This window comes from Asterias rubens, unplaced genomic scaffold (genome assembly GCF_902459465.1).
Source record: "Asterias rubens unplaced genomic scaffold, eAstRub1.3, whole genome shotgun sequence".
Lineage (NCBI taxonomy): Eukaryota > Metazoa > Echinodermata > Asteroidea > Forcipulatida > Asteriidae > Asterias > Asterias rubens.
The window spans coordinates 78,936-95,697 of NW_022985702.1; the positions used below are offsets into that span (position 1 = coordinate 78,936).

Here is a 16,762-nt window from a genome sequence, read left to right on the forward strand (position 1 = left end):
CTGCTGTTTTTTCGGATATAACTAAGCCGCCACACTCTGGAGTGTGAAGTTACAAGCATGGCAAGCCAAGGGCAAGGGGGAATTCAAATAAAATATTATTTGTTTCAACTCCATCAGACTACACGGTAGTACAGTACAGAGGCATGATAAAATGGTAAATATTCATCTTGCCTTTTAATGGCGACTGTGATAAGATCGATGTTAAAAGAGAGCCAATTTACAGCTCAACAAGGTAGGCTAGTAACCCGTTAGCATGGCTATGTTTTAATTTACTTACCACTGAATCGAATAACTTTTGCTGGACAACGCTTTGCTGCATATGTCGTCTTCTTCTTCCCAGCTTGCCGCCACGTCACTGTCACAACTTTGTTTTTGTGGTCCCAGCCATCATTTTGGAGAGGTGGCAGATTTTCAACGCCCGTAATCCACGATGTTTCACCAATTTCAATACAATCTTCTTCGAAAAAGACGAACAGCGCGTACTTCATCATGCGATGACGCGAATATTATAAATAAACAACAAAAATTACAATGACAAAACAAAGTGAAGTGCAACAGTTCAAAGTTCTCAGGTCGATGCGTTGCGTGGCCGGGTGGTGCATGGGAAATAAATGCAGGCGTGCGTAGAGAGTCGGTGGTCGTCGAATAGTCTGGTACGTAGCTCTTTCCTGCATCACACTATAGTAACGGGAGCCGGCTATTGTGGGAGGCGAAACTCAGACATATAGTAATTCCGGGTTTCCGAAACTAGTATCAAGGGTTTATTAAAAACTAATTTCAAAAACGAGTGCAATATTTAGAAATTTCATGTTGTAATTTTTAAAATTATAAAATAAAATGGCAGACAATTATGGTACGCTTCTTACTGTAATAGAATTGTTAAACTCTTAAAAGCAGAGTACCAGTTTTGCATAGATCTAGTAGTTAATTTAAGAAAGTAACCAGGGAATTAAGTTCAACATCATACCCTCCTAATTAATAGTCTAAAAATACTCAAAACAGTGCTAAATTTATTAAAAACAAAAAAAATAATAATAAAACAGATCTTTATTTCAAACGAAATTTTTTAAATTTGTTACTTTTGGTCACAACGTCTTCCAGCAGAATTAAAAGTAATAGGAAATTTTGGCCTCGATGATTTCAGCGCGTTTTGTATACATTTTAGGTCTATGTACAGTACATTGACATGTACATGTACATGCAATCAGTATCGGGCCGGGGCTGGATGACCGACCGAAGACCTCCATGCAGAAAACAAATGTCTTCGGAATCGGAGAAAAGAAACTCTCAAAATGGCCCACAATGGTAGAGCAAGAGGCCCTTATAAGCGATATCTTCAAGACGATACAAAAGAGGTTCCCAGTCGTAGTTGCAGCAGATTCAAACGTTACAAGAAATCTCGAGCACCACATACACAACGAATCGTCAACGCCGAACGCGAAGTCGACACATCCCTTCATGATCATGCGAGCGAGACGGTCATTAATAACAGGTAGGTAAACCGGTCTGGGAGGAGGTATATCTGTATCTGGCTACATAAATATAGGCTACATATATTAAATCGCGGAGGCCATTTATGCCCCAAAATGAAAGAATATAACATCAAACTGCCACCTGCAATTTTAGTCTCATAGTAGTCACATTAATAATTTTCTCCTACAGTACAACTACAAGCTACATTAACCCTCATAACAAAAAATCCTATACAGAAGAAGTGGGTAATGTCTATTTATATTATAAACAAATATATTTTAGTAAATTAGTAGTAAGTATTGGGAATTATTGAGGAAAACCTCAAAATTGCGTGTGCAATCTCAACACTGTCCCCACTGAGCAAATCCAAAAACTCAACAGTCTGTTTACTCACTCAGTCTTGTCAGTCATTGTCACTCAGTCACTAAGTTAAAGATTACTGGTTAAGACAGTGATCATTTTCTTCTTTTCTTCAGAAGTGCCACAGAGTGTTTGCCAACAACGTCAAGTGAAATTAGACACCCTGCTTTAGTGCTTTCAGCATGTCCAGTTCCAGAACGGGTGAGTAATTTTTTTCTGTGTTTTATAATCCGTAACAGGTGCATTTGTGTGCACGTACATGTAACCAAAACTTTGTAGGGTGCGGACCGTGACCTTAATCCCACCGGCACCACCTAATAATGGTTGACGTTATTAGCATTTTATCTTGCAACAACGGAGAGCAATCTCAAAATTGCGAGCACATTTTTCAATTGAACAATTATCCAAAGAATGCGCTCAACAGTTGCCAAGCGTAGCAATTGATGTATTTACAAGTGCTTGCAGTCTTCTGCTGTCAAGTATAAAAACTGTTTACACATACATAGGCCCTGATGTCTTGTGTTCTGGCTGCTTTGGTGGTCATCATGTTATATATCAATTAATCCATCAACCTATTTGTACGCTGATCAGTAGGTCACATCTAATTTCAAAAGGCAAATCGGACTCCCATCCATGAAAAATAAGTTATAAAAAAGTACATGTGCCAATATTTTTTTACTCTTGAAGATTACTGTATTCTGTCCCATTCTAATAAATTTTGACACTGGTGTGGTTTGACATCAATATTCATGATTCCTAACTAACTTTGCAAACATCACAAACAAATATTCACGAGCAAATATCATAAACATTTTGTTCTGTTGCATGCAGGTTCACAGCAACATTTATTCTTCTGATAATGGCGATGATCAATCAGAGCCTAATCACTCTGGCTCCGAAGATGGCGATGATCGACCACAGGCTCATCACTCGGACTCCGAAGATGGCGATGATCGACCAGAGGCTCATGACATGCAGGTACAGTTTACTGTTTTGTGTGCAGTCCCCTTAAACCTTTAGTTGAACAAAATTGACAAATCATTGGCATGCCATGTGCACAAAACTTGTTACCGTTTCTCACAGACTGGAAATTACATGTCTATATCTTTCCGCTGCATACATATATTGTAAAGGATTAGATTTTCTCGGTTAGAGCGGTTCACATGGTGTTACTAAAATCATTCATTTCTTATTTTGTACCTATAATAATGCCCTTCATCTGTCTTTTGTTGTTTACCTTTCCGCAGGGAGCACATGAGAAAGTTTCAGCTGGTTCAGCTCTGACAAAGTTTCAACTACTGATACTGCTTCTAAGCTTCGTCATCCGACACCATCTGAGCGACAGTGGACTTGGTGACTTGTTGAAGATTTTAAACCTCATCCAACTAGACTGTGTCCCTAAAACTAAGTATCGGTTTTATGCGAACTTTAAGACAACCAAGGAAACAGTTGAAATGCACTTCTACTGCGATGATTGCCTTGCCTATATTGGCATGGACCCTCTAGTTTCCCACTGCCCAGATTGTAAATGTCCTTTTTCCAAAAGAGACAGTAAATGTAGGGGAAATTTTTTCTTGTATCTTCCGATAGCCCAACAACTTAAAGAACTGTTCGAAAATCCAGGCCTTGCAAATTTAATCAGGACACCTGTTAATAATGGAAATATCAGGGATATCTCGGACGGACTAAGTTATCAAAAGCTAAAAGCAAACGGTGCATTTAATGACAGACATAGCATATCATTGATGTGGAACTCGGACGGTGTCCCTTTATTTAAAAGCTCAAATTATTCACTAAACCCCATTCAATGTATAATTAATGAGGTTCCACCAAAAGAACGATCAAAAAATGTAATCCTTGCAGCTTTGTGGTTTGGCCCAAGAAAACCCAAAACAGAGACATTGTTTCGCCCTTTCGTTTTTGAAATGAACAAATTAAAGCGAGAGGGTGTGACATTTAAAATAGGTAATGAAACCTTCTGTTCAAAGGTGTGTGCACCACTTTGTTCTTGTGACTCTCCTGCTAGAGCACCGCTGCAAAACATCAAGCAGTTCAATGGGTTACATGGATGCAATTTTTGTTTACATCCTGGAGAAACGGTTGAAAGAGGCCATGGCAGATGTAGAGTTTATCCATTAACAACTCCATTGCCTGAACACAGGACTGCCCAAAACATGAAAGTCCATGCAACCCAGTCAATTGAGCAAAGAGAATGTGTATTTGGTGTCAAAGGGCCCACGGTATTGTCTTGTTTACCAAGATTTGATATTTCGTGGGGATTTGTTCCAGAATACATGCATGCAGTTGCACTTGGTGTTGTGAGGTCATTTGTTTCGAAGTGGTTTGATTCAAGTTCACATAATACAGCATATTATCTTGGACGAAACGTTAATGAGGTTAACAAGCGACTTACTTCCATTAAACCGCCAAATGAAGTGTCTAGACTTCCAAGATCTATGAAAGAGTCAACATTTTGGAAAGCTACTGAGTGGAAAAACTTCCTGGCTGTATCACAGTAAAATTATACTAACCAAATACAGTTTTCACTTTAATTTTAATATAAGTATACTGTAGTTTTACTATATAATTAACATATTTTGTTTAATATAGTAAAACTACAGTAAGTGAAACTTCATTTGTACTTCAAATATTATAGGTTTACTTTGGATAGTACAATAAAACTATAGTAAAAATACAGTCGATTTTTATAAGGGATGCCATGGTTAGATCGCTCCATTATTTTGCAGGAATGGCGCACTGGGTACAACTATTCACCCATTGTGCAAACAGGTGAAACTGTCCACATTGCACCAGTCACTCAAAATATTAGATTCAAAGAACAAAGTAAATGACGTCAATGACGCCATAGACATTATCATTTTAAAAAAAGCCCTCACGTATTAGAGCTTCTTAACTAGAATTTCTTTTAACTAATTTAAAATGCTTAATTTATCATACACAAACATGGTATGGGAGAAAACTCCCTAGAAATTAAGTTCGCAAAGATACTTCTTTCAATATTATTTTGAAATATCAGAAATTCAACTGAAGTTGTTGATCTTAAGTTAGCTTAAATTTGTCAATCAAAGCTATAACTAAAATATCTAGAATTACTGGCAGGTACTGTAGGTTACTTCTTTTATCTTCACCTTTTGTTTTTTTTGTAGACCAAGTAAGTCGGCTACAACATCATCCGCGTTAAAGTATTTTTTTATCACTTGACTAATTTTACTATGAGTCAGAAAAAAAAAGAGATCAAAAAGTTTTCACTCCCGACCATGATGACACTGTCAAAGGAATTAACGTATTTCCTGAATGTCGCTCTTTGACCATGTACAATATTTACACACCACCGGTGGTGTTCACTGGAGTGAACGAGATTACGTAATACATTAAACAAGTGAATTGAAAATTTTACAGTATCGCTCAATTCGTGGAAAATATCTGAGTGATTTTGACAAAAGCATGACGTCACAGTTGTGGGTTAAGTAGCATCATGCCCTCAGTGAGCGCGCCATTCGCGGGTTCGAATGGTGCGCACCTCTGGCATTATCCTGTACATAAATGAGAAGCTAGTTTGGCTGGGTGTAGCTGAATGAGTATGTCACCAAAGATAAGGACACCAATGTCTATTACTAAGCAGAATCATTTAAGATTTTGTGACCAGATGAACTTGGGTTAGAACTCCTTGAACATAAAGCATGGCTTGCAGGACACATGATTTTAAACAATTTTTCATTAGGATACACACAAAATTTTCAAATTAAATTCCTAGAGTCATACAAGCCCTTCAACCTGACTTTCACTAATCATGACCAGAAATATTTCAACCAGTCCAGTGAGAGCCAAATCAAGATTTCAGGAGAGCTTGGACACACCACTTCATCATACAATTGAAAAAGTGTTGACATTTTTGGACTGAGGCAATTATATGCCTTCCAGCAGTTTGATATGATTGTGGATCCAATGGCAACATATTCTTAAATCCAAGGAGTAAGTGTTGCTGAATCCCGTTTGGACACCTCAATCACAATAATGTCTTAGCAAATAATTTGGATCAGTTGAAGACAATTAAAGATGCTATGTCAGATATTTGGCCCCAAACATTAAAAAAAAATTGTTTTTGAGTGAATGGTATTTCAATGAGTATCACCCGCTGTAACGAAAAAAAGGTTAACTTTTACTTTTAATGGTCAGGAACCATGACAAAAAATTAAAACGGTTATTGTAAAACACACAATAATTGGTCACATGATCCCGACAAAATCTATTTTTGAGCACTTTGTTTCACTACTACTAATAATTGGCGGACTTTTTCGAGCAATGGCTCAAATGAAAGCTTGTAACTTTCTCGACCCCCATCAAAATACCTATTGAATTTTAAATCAAAATTTTTGAGTCAAATCGGCCAAAAATCTGACATAGCATCTTTAATTGTGGAGAAGTTATGATGTGAGTACCAGAGCTGCCAACAAAGTTCCATGAAAAAGCAACTCGATCATCTTTCCTTGTTCCGATTAACAAGTTTTAATTCTCCTAGATTATGAATTTTTTCCCCCTTCTGCTTATTGGCAGATATTTATACTATATGGGGCAGAAGGTATGTTATGTTGACTAGATGTAGTCAACAGAATTTGCCTGGATTTATTAAAACAGAGGTGGAAATCTTGGTTAGGCTCTCACTGTTCTTGTGAAAATCTTTCAGATCTTTATTAAATGTAAGCCATTAAGATAAGTTTATGTACAATCCCGTAAAAACATCTTCATCAATTGTTTTTTGTTATCATTTGACTAAAGTATTAATTTAAACCAGTTTTGATTTGTGTCCTCAAACGTATCTATGCAGACATGATATTCTTCCCACTACTCTAATTTCAGATTCGTTTTTATCCTACTTTCCTCCAACGGCCAAATATCATGCCTGTTTATGTACAGTATGTGAGTGGTATGTTAATTTGGCTAGATGTAGCCAACTGAGTGTGCCATAACTATTTGATGGACACCAAATCCCACTTACTGAAGGCACCTGTACCTGTCATTGAGAATATAGTGGGAATTGTAATTTGTCTTCCACCCAACTGAGAATGCCATTCTGGGATTGTCAAAAAGGTTTAACATATTAGCTATTTGTAGTGAGATAAATCACCCTAGTTCCTTTAAAGGAACACATTGCTGTGTTCGCGATGTAAAAGACAAACTGTGCAATTTTGAGTAAATCTTGTGTGGATCATTAAATATTCTACTTTATAACCATTTACATTTCATAACAAACGGTTTCAAATGCTTTTAAAAGACAAACTCGTGCGATCAAAGGCAACATGTTCCTTTAAATATATCTGTCACTAAATTATGTAATCTTGGCTTTGTATAGAGCATGGAGGAAGGAAGAGAAGGAGTTTGACTGGCCTGCCAGGGTATTCACAAAGTCGTCTTTGATTACAGGGTTTCTTGTCGCACGTCTCTCACACAGCGAGAATCAAGCTCTGATATAACATTGGAGTTACCAAATTCGAACTCACTAACGGATTCGACTATGCATGCACAGTAGCTGTGTCCAGGGTGTTTAAGTGCGCCATGTTTCCATGTAATTTTATAAAACAAGCTGAATTTTTGGATGGTTTGAACGTCGCGATCTGCTTTTTTTGCCGCAAGAACAAGGGATATTTGTATCCATTTTTGAAGAAAATATTATGAGAAATATGGGATTATATTTGATATTTGTGTGATAATATGGGCATTCTAACCTTTTCCTAAAGTTCAATTAAGGGATCGTGTACATGATGGTTTCCTTTGTCTATTTGAATATTCTGTTTGGTGGAGCGATGTGGAGCATTTTGATTATGAGGCAGTTTAAAATTGATATTGGACAAAACTTTGTCAGAAATGCTACATAATGCATGCGCCCATCTTGCCACAATGCAACGCGGCTTGTGTCTGGCTTGGGCCCTTAGCGGAATTTGCGCTTTGTTACCCACAGCTGTTTTACATCCGTGACAAGAAAGTCTGTGTCTTTAATATGAAGCTCACTTGAACTCCTTCTCTTCCTTTCTCCATGTATAGAGGTAACCAATCCAGCAAGCAATTTAAAATATCATGAATGAAAGAAAATGTTCATCAATGCAAAAGGGAAACATACCCGGTAATCTATTTTGGCTAGATGTAGGCAATTGTGTTTACCAAAAGTAAGATACCGAATTCCATTTATGACCCTTTATACCTGCACCAATGATGCTGTACTGCAGTGGTAGTTCTAATTCAGCTAGATGTAGCTGATTGAGACTGCCATGCTTATTTCAGCAGCTCTAGGCATAAGGATGTGTAGTTCATTGCAATGTAGCGGTGTACTAGTTTGGTCAGGTGTGGCTGAATGAGTTTGCCAAAAGTACATGGAAAGAAATTGTTCTGCCGGATAATTTAGGTGTTGGACTAGTGAGGTTTCTATGAATGACAAGCTAGTTTGGCTAGATGTAGCTGAATGAGTGTGTCACCAAAGATAAGGACACCAATGTCAGTTAATTTGCAAAACCATTTCAGATTTTAATTAGGTCAGGTGCAAAAACAATAGTAGTTAAGATAGACTCTCTGGAACACTTTGACCTTTGCCCTAGAGGACAATGAGAGGTCAAACTGTACCCCAAATAGGGTAGAAATATGGAACACTTTGCCCTTTGCCCTAGAGAACAATGAGAGGTCAAACTGTACCCCAAATAGGGTAGAAATATGGAACACTTTGCCCTTTGCCCTAGAGAACAATGAGAGGTCAAACTGTACCCAAAATAGGGTAGAAATATGGAACACTTTTAATTTGACCTTCCTTCAGAGAGGTCAAACTGTGCCCGAAATGGGTTAAAAACAGTTAAAATTTCTCGCTGTGGTGCAATGCATAGGTAGTGTGTGTGTGTGTGTGTGTATTGGTATAGCAGTTGACAGGGGAATCCCGGAACAAGGGGTCGCGTGTGGGAATGACGTTGCAGTATTACTGGTCAGTGGTGGTGGGGATAATCCCCGAACAAAGGTCGCGTGTGGGAATGACGTTGCAGTATTACTGGATAGTTGACAGGGAAATCCCCGAACAAAGGTCGCGTGTGGGAATGATGTTGCAGTATTACTATTACTGGTCAGTGCTGGTAGGAAATATCCTCCGACAAAGAGGGCGTGTGAAAATGACGTTGCAGTTTTGAGAGATATACAGAAAATATAAGTGTACATAATAAATATCCCAATGGTTTATAAATATTATGATCATTAAATGATCATAACATTATAACTTTGGTCAGTTGAACGGTCATCATGTCTGCAGAAAAACATCATCGTTCGGATGCATCTTCAAGGGTTGAGCCACTGTGTGATGGGTTGCGTTATCTGCGTCAACAAAACCAAACGGAGGACGTTACTTATCCGCGACTAGTTCATTTATCTACACGACTAAATAAAAAACAGTTAGAACAGTTAACCTCAAAGCTGTTTGAAGAATTCGACGACCCAGAAATCTTTGAAAAGTCATTGGAAAAACTTGTTTTAGCACTTGGTTCTTCAAATGCCGACATATATAAACATAAAATAAACCATATGTATAATCCTTGGTCTATGTGTTTTGGCGCTTTATTACATTGGTATCAACGTAACTATGAAGAAGCCACGATTGAAAAGATGATATTGGCGTGTCAACGAAGTAATATGTTTTATAATGTATATGAATTTTTAATTCCAGCATAAAACATTATTTCGGGCGTAGAAGTGTTCACGATATGTTTACTGTAATGTTTTGAATAAGGTCTGCTATCGTTATTGCACCACACAGTGTAAACCCTGTAGCCAATCAAATCTAATATTGAATAGCCTATTATAGGATTATCCTGCCATGTAATTGTGAGTTTGGAATTAAGAGTATCAATATACGAGCCGGGGGATGTATTGACATGATAGGGGCGCCAATTTCAAAAGACTCATGTTAATGAATTCAATCGTTCCAAACTGTTAAACCTTTTGGGGGGACAAAGATGTTTTAACTTATATAAAATATAATGGATAAGATACAGAGCTTCATAAATATATTTAAGCGTGAAAAGATGGGTTATCTCATCGTATATATCGTTGAATAGTTTATTATAGGATTATCCTGCCATGTAATTGTGAGTTGGGAGTTAAGAGTATCGATATACGAGCCGGGGATGTATTGACATGATAGGGGCGCCAATTTCAAAAGACTCATGTTAATGAATACAATCGTTCCAAACTGTCAAACCTTTTTGGGTGACGAAGCTGTTTTATAACTTATATAATATATAATTGATAAGATACAGAGCTTCATAAATATATTTGAGCGTAAAAAGATGGGTGGTCTAATCGTAGCTATTGTTTTGTTCGTACTTGTTACAATAGCCCTTTTAATAAATGCGATACAGATTGTTAGCTTACAAAATATAGGCGAAGGAACTGCTCTAATTGAGAAATTTAGAGATGTGACTTACGTAAAAATTAGGGATTACACCCAAGCAAAAAAGAAAGGCTTTCCATTGGTTCCTGGGCGAGGGATTAACCTCACTGTTGAGGAGTGGCAAAGTCTAAACTAAAGACAATGCTTCCCACCATAGACGAAGCCGTTGAAGAAGTTTCCGACGCTTGTATTGGTTAACTAAAAACAAAGAACTAAGAAATGGTCACTTACATATCCAAAAGCGTGTGTTGTAATGTAAAAAACAAATGGATAAAAAGCCCACGACAAATCGTTTGGAGCCACAGATCTTCACAGCAAATCAGCAAACCAGCAAACCAGCAACATCAGTAGCAGTAAATTATAAACATCATCATCATCATGGCTGAAAACAAATTTTTTCCTGATTCCTTCAACGCGGCGGAAGAATGGCGGAGGCTGTTAGGAGAAGACATGATGTGGGGACAAATTATCCCCCATTCCCTACCTCCACCACCTACAAGTGTCTTCCAAGAGCAGGCAGAGTGTAAGTTTTATTTTATTTGTTTGCTTCCACTACTTAAATGTTCTTTTTAGAACAACCCCCTCCCCTTCCAATACACCTCTTTCTGAATGTGTTTGTTTTAATGTAAAAGACGTCACGCCTAAAAATTAAATTAAATAAATTTGTTTCTCTTTTGTTTTATTTTTAGTTACTCATGTCATAGAATTTGAGATGGAGGAGGACACGGCCGGAGAAGGAGATGACGATGATTTGGAGGGGTATTCTTGGCAATGTGGTACGTTACGTTTTATTTTATTTTTATATTTTTATTTATTTATTATTATTGTTTTTGTTTTTTTTTGCTGTTAAACTGTGATTAACTGATTGATCAGAAGATGTTCTCATATTAGCAACATTGCCGTTACATTGCTCAAGACCAAACCCAAACTTCAAGCTTGCAATCAAGTTTTCAACCATTCAACTTATTTATACCATTTCTTTTTGTGTGTTACTTGTATAGCGTCGGAAATTCTTTGCCCCGACGATGTGTTTGATGAACCCCTTCCTTCAGTGCCGTCACCCGTTCCAGTTGCTTTACCTGTTCCGTCACCCGTTTGTTTGCCTCCGATGTCACCATTAGCTCTCCCCACCGTACCAGCCACAATCGGCCAACATATGTACGGGCACGTAGGGTTCTACGTGCGCACAGTGTTATGTTTTATTATCCAATCAAATTGTTATGGATGTGAGGTGGATCATCCATCTCAAAGGCAGCATAGCTGCCTGATGGATGATCCACAGGATCAATTTAACATGTAAATGTATATTGAAGAAATGTTAGAAAAACTTCGCAAGGATAGCGATGTCCTTGTGTGTCACTGGCTTGAAAAAGTCAGTACTATTGACGCACTAAACAAAGGTATCCTTGCGAAGATTCTGCGGTCGCAGAACTTATTGAATTTTTATTTTTTACATTAACTACGGAAGAGGGCATGGAAGAGTTAAGAGATTATGTTGCTTGACATTTTTCCAAGTCCTCTTTTGTATTTAATAATTGTGTTTTATTTGACTGCATTTGTGTGTAAACTTTTTAAAACTGTACATACATGTTTGATTAAAACATTTCCTTTGTAAAATTTTATTTTAAACTTTTTAAAATTAACAACTGTACATGACTGTACATAACTGTTTGATTGAAGTGAATAAAATCAAAAACAATTTTTTTAACGTGAAATAATTTGATAAATAGTGTGTTATTATTAGTCGTTTGTAATAAATACTTGAACATAAAGGGGTGGATTCATTTTGACTTTGCAACTAAGAGAGTCAACATGGGGGAGATGAAAGATTGGGTCGATTACTTATACACTTTATATTATGACATTGAACATGAATCGGGGTTAAGTAGCGTTGAAAAGTTATATCAGAGAGTCAAAGCCGAGGGTGTGTACGAGTTGTCTCGGAAACAAATAGTTCAATACTTGGAAAAACAAGATACTTATACTTTGCATAAACCAATAAAAAGAACTTTTCCTAGAAATCGTGTTCTCGCCATTGCAATTGATGAAATATGGCAACTTGATCTATGTGATGCTCAAGCGCTTTCAAGATATAATAAGGGGTATAAATACATATTAACATGTATCGATGTGTTTTCCAAATTTGCTTGGGCAAGACCACTGAAAAATAAGAGGTAAAACGATCCTAAATGCCTTTAGATCCATTGTAAATAGTGGTCAAAAGAGGGCCCCTCTGAGAGTCCAAACGGACGAGGGTAAGGAGTTCTTGAATTCTCATGTGCAAGAATTCTTAACTCATCACTAAATTGAATTTTACACTACAAATAACAAAACACAAAGCTAGCGTCATAGAGAGATTTAATTCTACCTTGAATACAAAACTTTGGAAATTATTTTCATATCAAAATACCTTCAAGTACAAAGATGTGTTGCAAAAAGTGATCAATACGTATAATAATTCGACACATAGATCGATACGTATGAAACCCAACGAAGTGTCTGAAGAAAATGACGGGAAAGTGTGGAAGGCGTTGTATAGTGATGCCAGACATGCAGCCAAACCTAAATATAAGTTTAAGATCGGAGACTCGGTTAGGATTAGCATAGCGGCAAAAGTATTTCGAAAAGGATATTTACCCAAATGGTCCGAGGAAATATTCACCATCGATCGACGTATACGAAATGTAAGACCATTATATGTTTTGAAAGATTATGGAGGCGAGGAGCTGAAGTGTACCTTTTACGAGGAGGAATTACAGAAAGTTTTAAAAGATACGTTTGATACGTACAGAGTGGAAAAAGTTTTTCGTCAGAGAACAAAACTTGGCCAAAAGGAATATTTTGTAAAGTGGTTGGGATATCCCTCTTCGTTCAACAGTTTGGTAACTAAACTCGAATAATAACGGGGATCCGACATGCCTGCAGGCAGAAACTACTCAAACTCGAAACATGTCGGACCGTCAATTCTATTTGACCCTTCCTAGCAATGCCTCTCTGGATGTGTATCCGAACAATACACTATCGGATTACACGACCAGACTATTTAATCCTATTCAACTAACTGGTAATTGGGAGGTCGGTCTGAGCGAAATTCAATATCCTCATTGTTATTTTAACATAACGGATGGAAATAATTCGCTGACCTACTCTGAAAATGGTAAACTGACAAGATATTTAAAAATACCACATGGCTACTACAGTTCTATTCAAGAGCTTCTCGAAACCATCAATGAACTTATGGTTGACGAAGCCAAGCCGAGTATAAGTTTGACGGTAGACAGAAAATCTAAAAAAGTTTTAGTGAGATTGAAACCGGGTGCTTACGTAATATTTAACGATGGATTATACAATTCACTAGGATTGCCTCGCAAAACACTCTTTGAAACGACAATAGGAACTCGACCTTCTGACATTTATTCTGGAATTTATAGTTTGTACATATATAGTGATATCATAGAACCTCAATATGTAGGCGATTCTAACGTTCCCTTGATAAAAATAGTACCGCTAAAGACAGGTAATAAAACCATGGGGGAAATGATATCCACGTCTTACAGTATGCCTCATTATATACCAGTTAAAACAAAGAACTTTGACACGATAAATTTGACTATAAGAAACAATGCTGGATTCAAATTTTCATTCGAACGAGGTAAAGTCATCGTGAAACTACACTTTCGTCAGGTCCGCCCTCCCCTTTTTTAGTCATCATGTCACTCTACGAACAGTATTATAAAGCTCAGGCGGGAGGTGGAAACTACTTCAAAGGAGCACCGATGCAAAGGGGTTATGGTTTAGGTGGAATTCTCTCCGGGTTATTCCGTCAGCTCTCCCCATCCTGACATGGGGAGCTAAGACAATTGGGAAACAAGCTCTCCAGACTGGTCTGCAAATGGCTAATGATGCACTTAAGGGTTAAACTACCCCCATCGCTCGTCAACCGAAGAAAAAACTAACCCATGGAGTACGCAAGAAGGTTATAAAGAGAAAGGGTCGAGGTCGACCCACCATTTCATCCGCTAGGAAGCGTCCACTCGATATATTTGATGTTAAATCGTCATCATGGCTTTTGCTCATAAGAATTCCTCAGAATGTACCAAGTCAGAGCTGGACCTCTTTTCTTTGCCCGGTACGCAGGCTAGTTTGACCAGGGCCAGTTGGATACAGTTTCAACCTCTGACAAATATCGTGGACGCTGGTCCGATTGAATTTGTAATAAATGGATCCAGCGATACTTACTTGGACTTGGCGCAGACCATGCTTCACGTACAGGCTAAAATCGTGGGTGCTGATTGAGCGGCACTAGACGATGACGTACCTGTGGCCCCCGTAAATCTAATGTTACAGTCTCTATTTTCCGAAGTCGACGTGTCCTTAAATGATCGTGTAATAACGCCATCAACTAACACGTACCAATACCGATCTGTCTTCGAATCGTTTTTCAGTTATGGGCCAGCCGCTAAGTCGTCTCACCTCACGTCGGGATTATTCTATAAAGATTCAGCCGGGAAAATGGATGTTACTGATCCCACGATCGAAGATGTAGACAATCGCAATGAAGGATTACATCAAAGGTTTCTACACACAAAGGGGAGCAAACTGGTGGACCTGATAGGACCTATACACGCCGACATATTTTTTGTTATTAAACGGTGTTTCCATGAAAATAAAATTGCACCGTTCGAAGGATTCTTTCTGTCTCATGTCTTCTACACCCGATGCAGATTACAAAGTAAAGATTCAGAGCGCTACCTTGTACATTCGAAGAGTCAGCGTGAATCCCACGGTAGCTTTAGCCCAGGCAAACACATTGGAGCAAACAACTGCAAAATATCCATTATGCAGAGTGGAGTTAAAAACATTCTCCGTTCCGCAAGGCAATCAATCTTTTACGAGGGAAAGGATGTTTCTGGGTCAGACTCCCAAACGCATTGTTTTAGGTTGTGTTGAAAATACGGCTATAAATGGGGATTTTAAGAAAAACCCATACAATTTCAAACATTTTAATTTAAACTTTTTAGCGCTGTATATAGACGGGGAACAACTGCCTTGGAAACCACTCAAACCAAAATTTGTGGGACCCGACAGTAATTATCTCATGGCATATCAGACGTTATTTTCGGGTCTAAACAATCTTCATCAGAATTCTGGAAACGATATTTCTAGATCGGATTACGCTAACGGTTACACCCTCTATGCATTTGACTTGACTCCAGATCTGTGTTCCGGCGGTCATTTTAATCTAATACGAAGCGGTAATGTACGCTTGGAGCTCGCCTTTAGAGATCCATTGATTAACACCGTGAATGTACTCGTTTATGCGGAGTCAATTCGATTCCAGAAATAGACAAGTCCCGTAACATACTGATTGATTATTCATTCTGAAAACTGACAAAATAACCAGACAACACAATGGTGGCGTTTTTCCCATAGATAAGTTACCCGAAAAAATTTCCAGCTTTCCTATTCTATATGTCATAAATACAGACAAAAGTGATAAACCGGGGATGCATTGGGTCGCTTTATATTTTAATGAAGACAAAAGGGCAGAATTTTTCGATTCATACGGTAACCCACTAGACAAATACGATGCGCATTTAATGCGGTTTATTGATAGACATTCCTCGGGGGTCTTATACAATGACCGCTGTCTTCAGTCTCTGGACAGTACAGTCTGCGGTCAGTATTGTATCATGTTTGCTCAATACAGGTGTAGGAACGTTGCAATGCAGACTATTGTTCGCATGCTCACTAGGGATACCCGTTATAATGATGCGTTTGTACATAACTTTGTGGAATCCCTCTACAACGTTGCTCTACCAATATCACATGGTGATTTTATTATTAATCAAATTGTGAAAAGTTTTCAAAGTATTGTAAATAAATAGCCTCTTTTTATTGTATAAAAAGTTTGTCGTGTCTTTTTGAATAAAAGTTTTGATTAATTAAATAAATGAAGTAAAGTTTTAAGTAAAAACAAACAAAAACCAAGTTTAAATAAAATAACAACAGACAAAACAAAGTTTGAATTAGTTAATTAATAACCAAAGACAAAAATAAAAACGCAATTACAATGTATAAATATTATATTTCATGTACTTTATTTTATTTCGCAATAAAACAACAAAAATACAATTGACAATTGTTTATCATTATTGTTTACGTTATTACAAAGACTCCCAAAGTAACTGTTTTTTAGGTCTGTGTCTAGAATAGGCCCGTGTGACTCTCTTTCGATTAGCTTTTGAAGTTGCGGTAGGCAACACGGGTAGTACCCTTTTTTCATTCGGTGTCATCAAGTTTTGCTTGTGACGTTGGACTATGGTTCGGCGTGACACATTACCCACTAGCGTTTCGGGCACGTTCATACTCGCCAAACCACGTACAAATTGTTGCCATCCAAGAGGGTCAAATCCTTTTGTAGCGTGTAAAACATCATTGATTAAATCCGTAATGTTAGATCCCTTAACCACATCTTCACCAATTTTTAGC

At 37.7% G+C, this 16,762-nt stretch overlaps 2 protein-coding genes across 2 annotated transcripts; both read left to right on the forward strand.

The window, feature by feature from the left end:
• Nucleotides 1-1,292: 1,292 nt before the first annotated feature.
• LOC117305804 lies at nucleotides 1,293-7,325 on the forward strand. The gene is made up of 6 exons (XM_033790680.1): nucleotides 1,293-1,492; nucleotides 1,950-2,034; nucleotides 2,665-2,811; nucleotides 3,081-3,683; nucleotides 5,001-5,005; nucleotides 7,205-7,325. Exons 1-6 carry the CDS (start codon nucleotides 1,293-1,295, stop codon nucleotides 7,323-7,325), a joined length of 1,161 nt encoding a protein of 386 aa, XP_033646571.1.
• A 3,323-nt stretch (nucleotides 7,326-10,648) lies between these two features.
• LOC117305805 lies at nucleotides 10,649-11,748 on the forward strand. The gene is made up of 3 exons (XM_033790681.1): nucleotides 10,649-10,793; nucleotides 10,960-11,046; nucleotides 11,272-11,748. The coding sequence occupies exons 1-3, from the start codon at nucleotides 10,649-10,651 to the stop codon at nucleotides 11,568-11,570; spliced, it is 531 nt and encodes a 176-aa protein (XP_033646572.1). The 3' UTR covers nucleotides 11,571-11,748.
• Nucleotides 11,749-16,762: the final 5,014 nt, after the last annotated feature.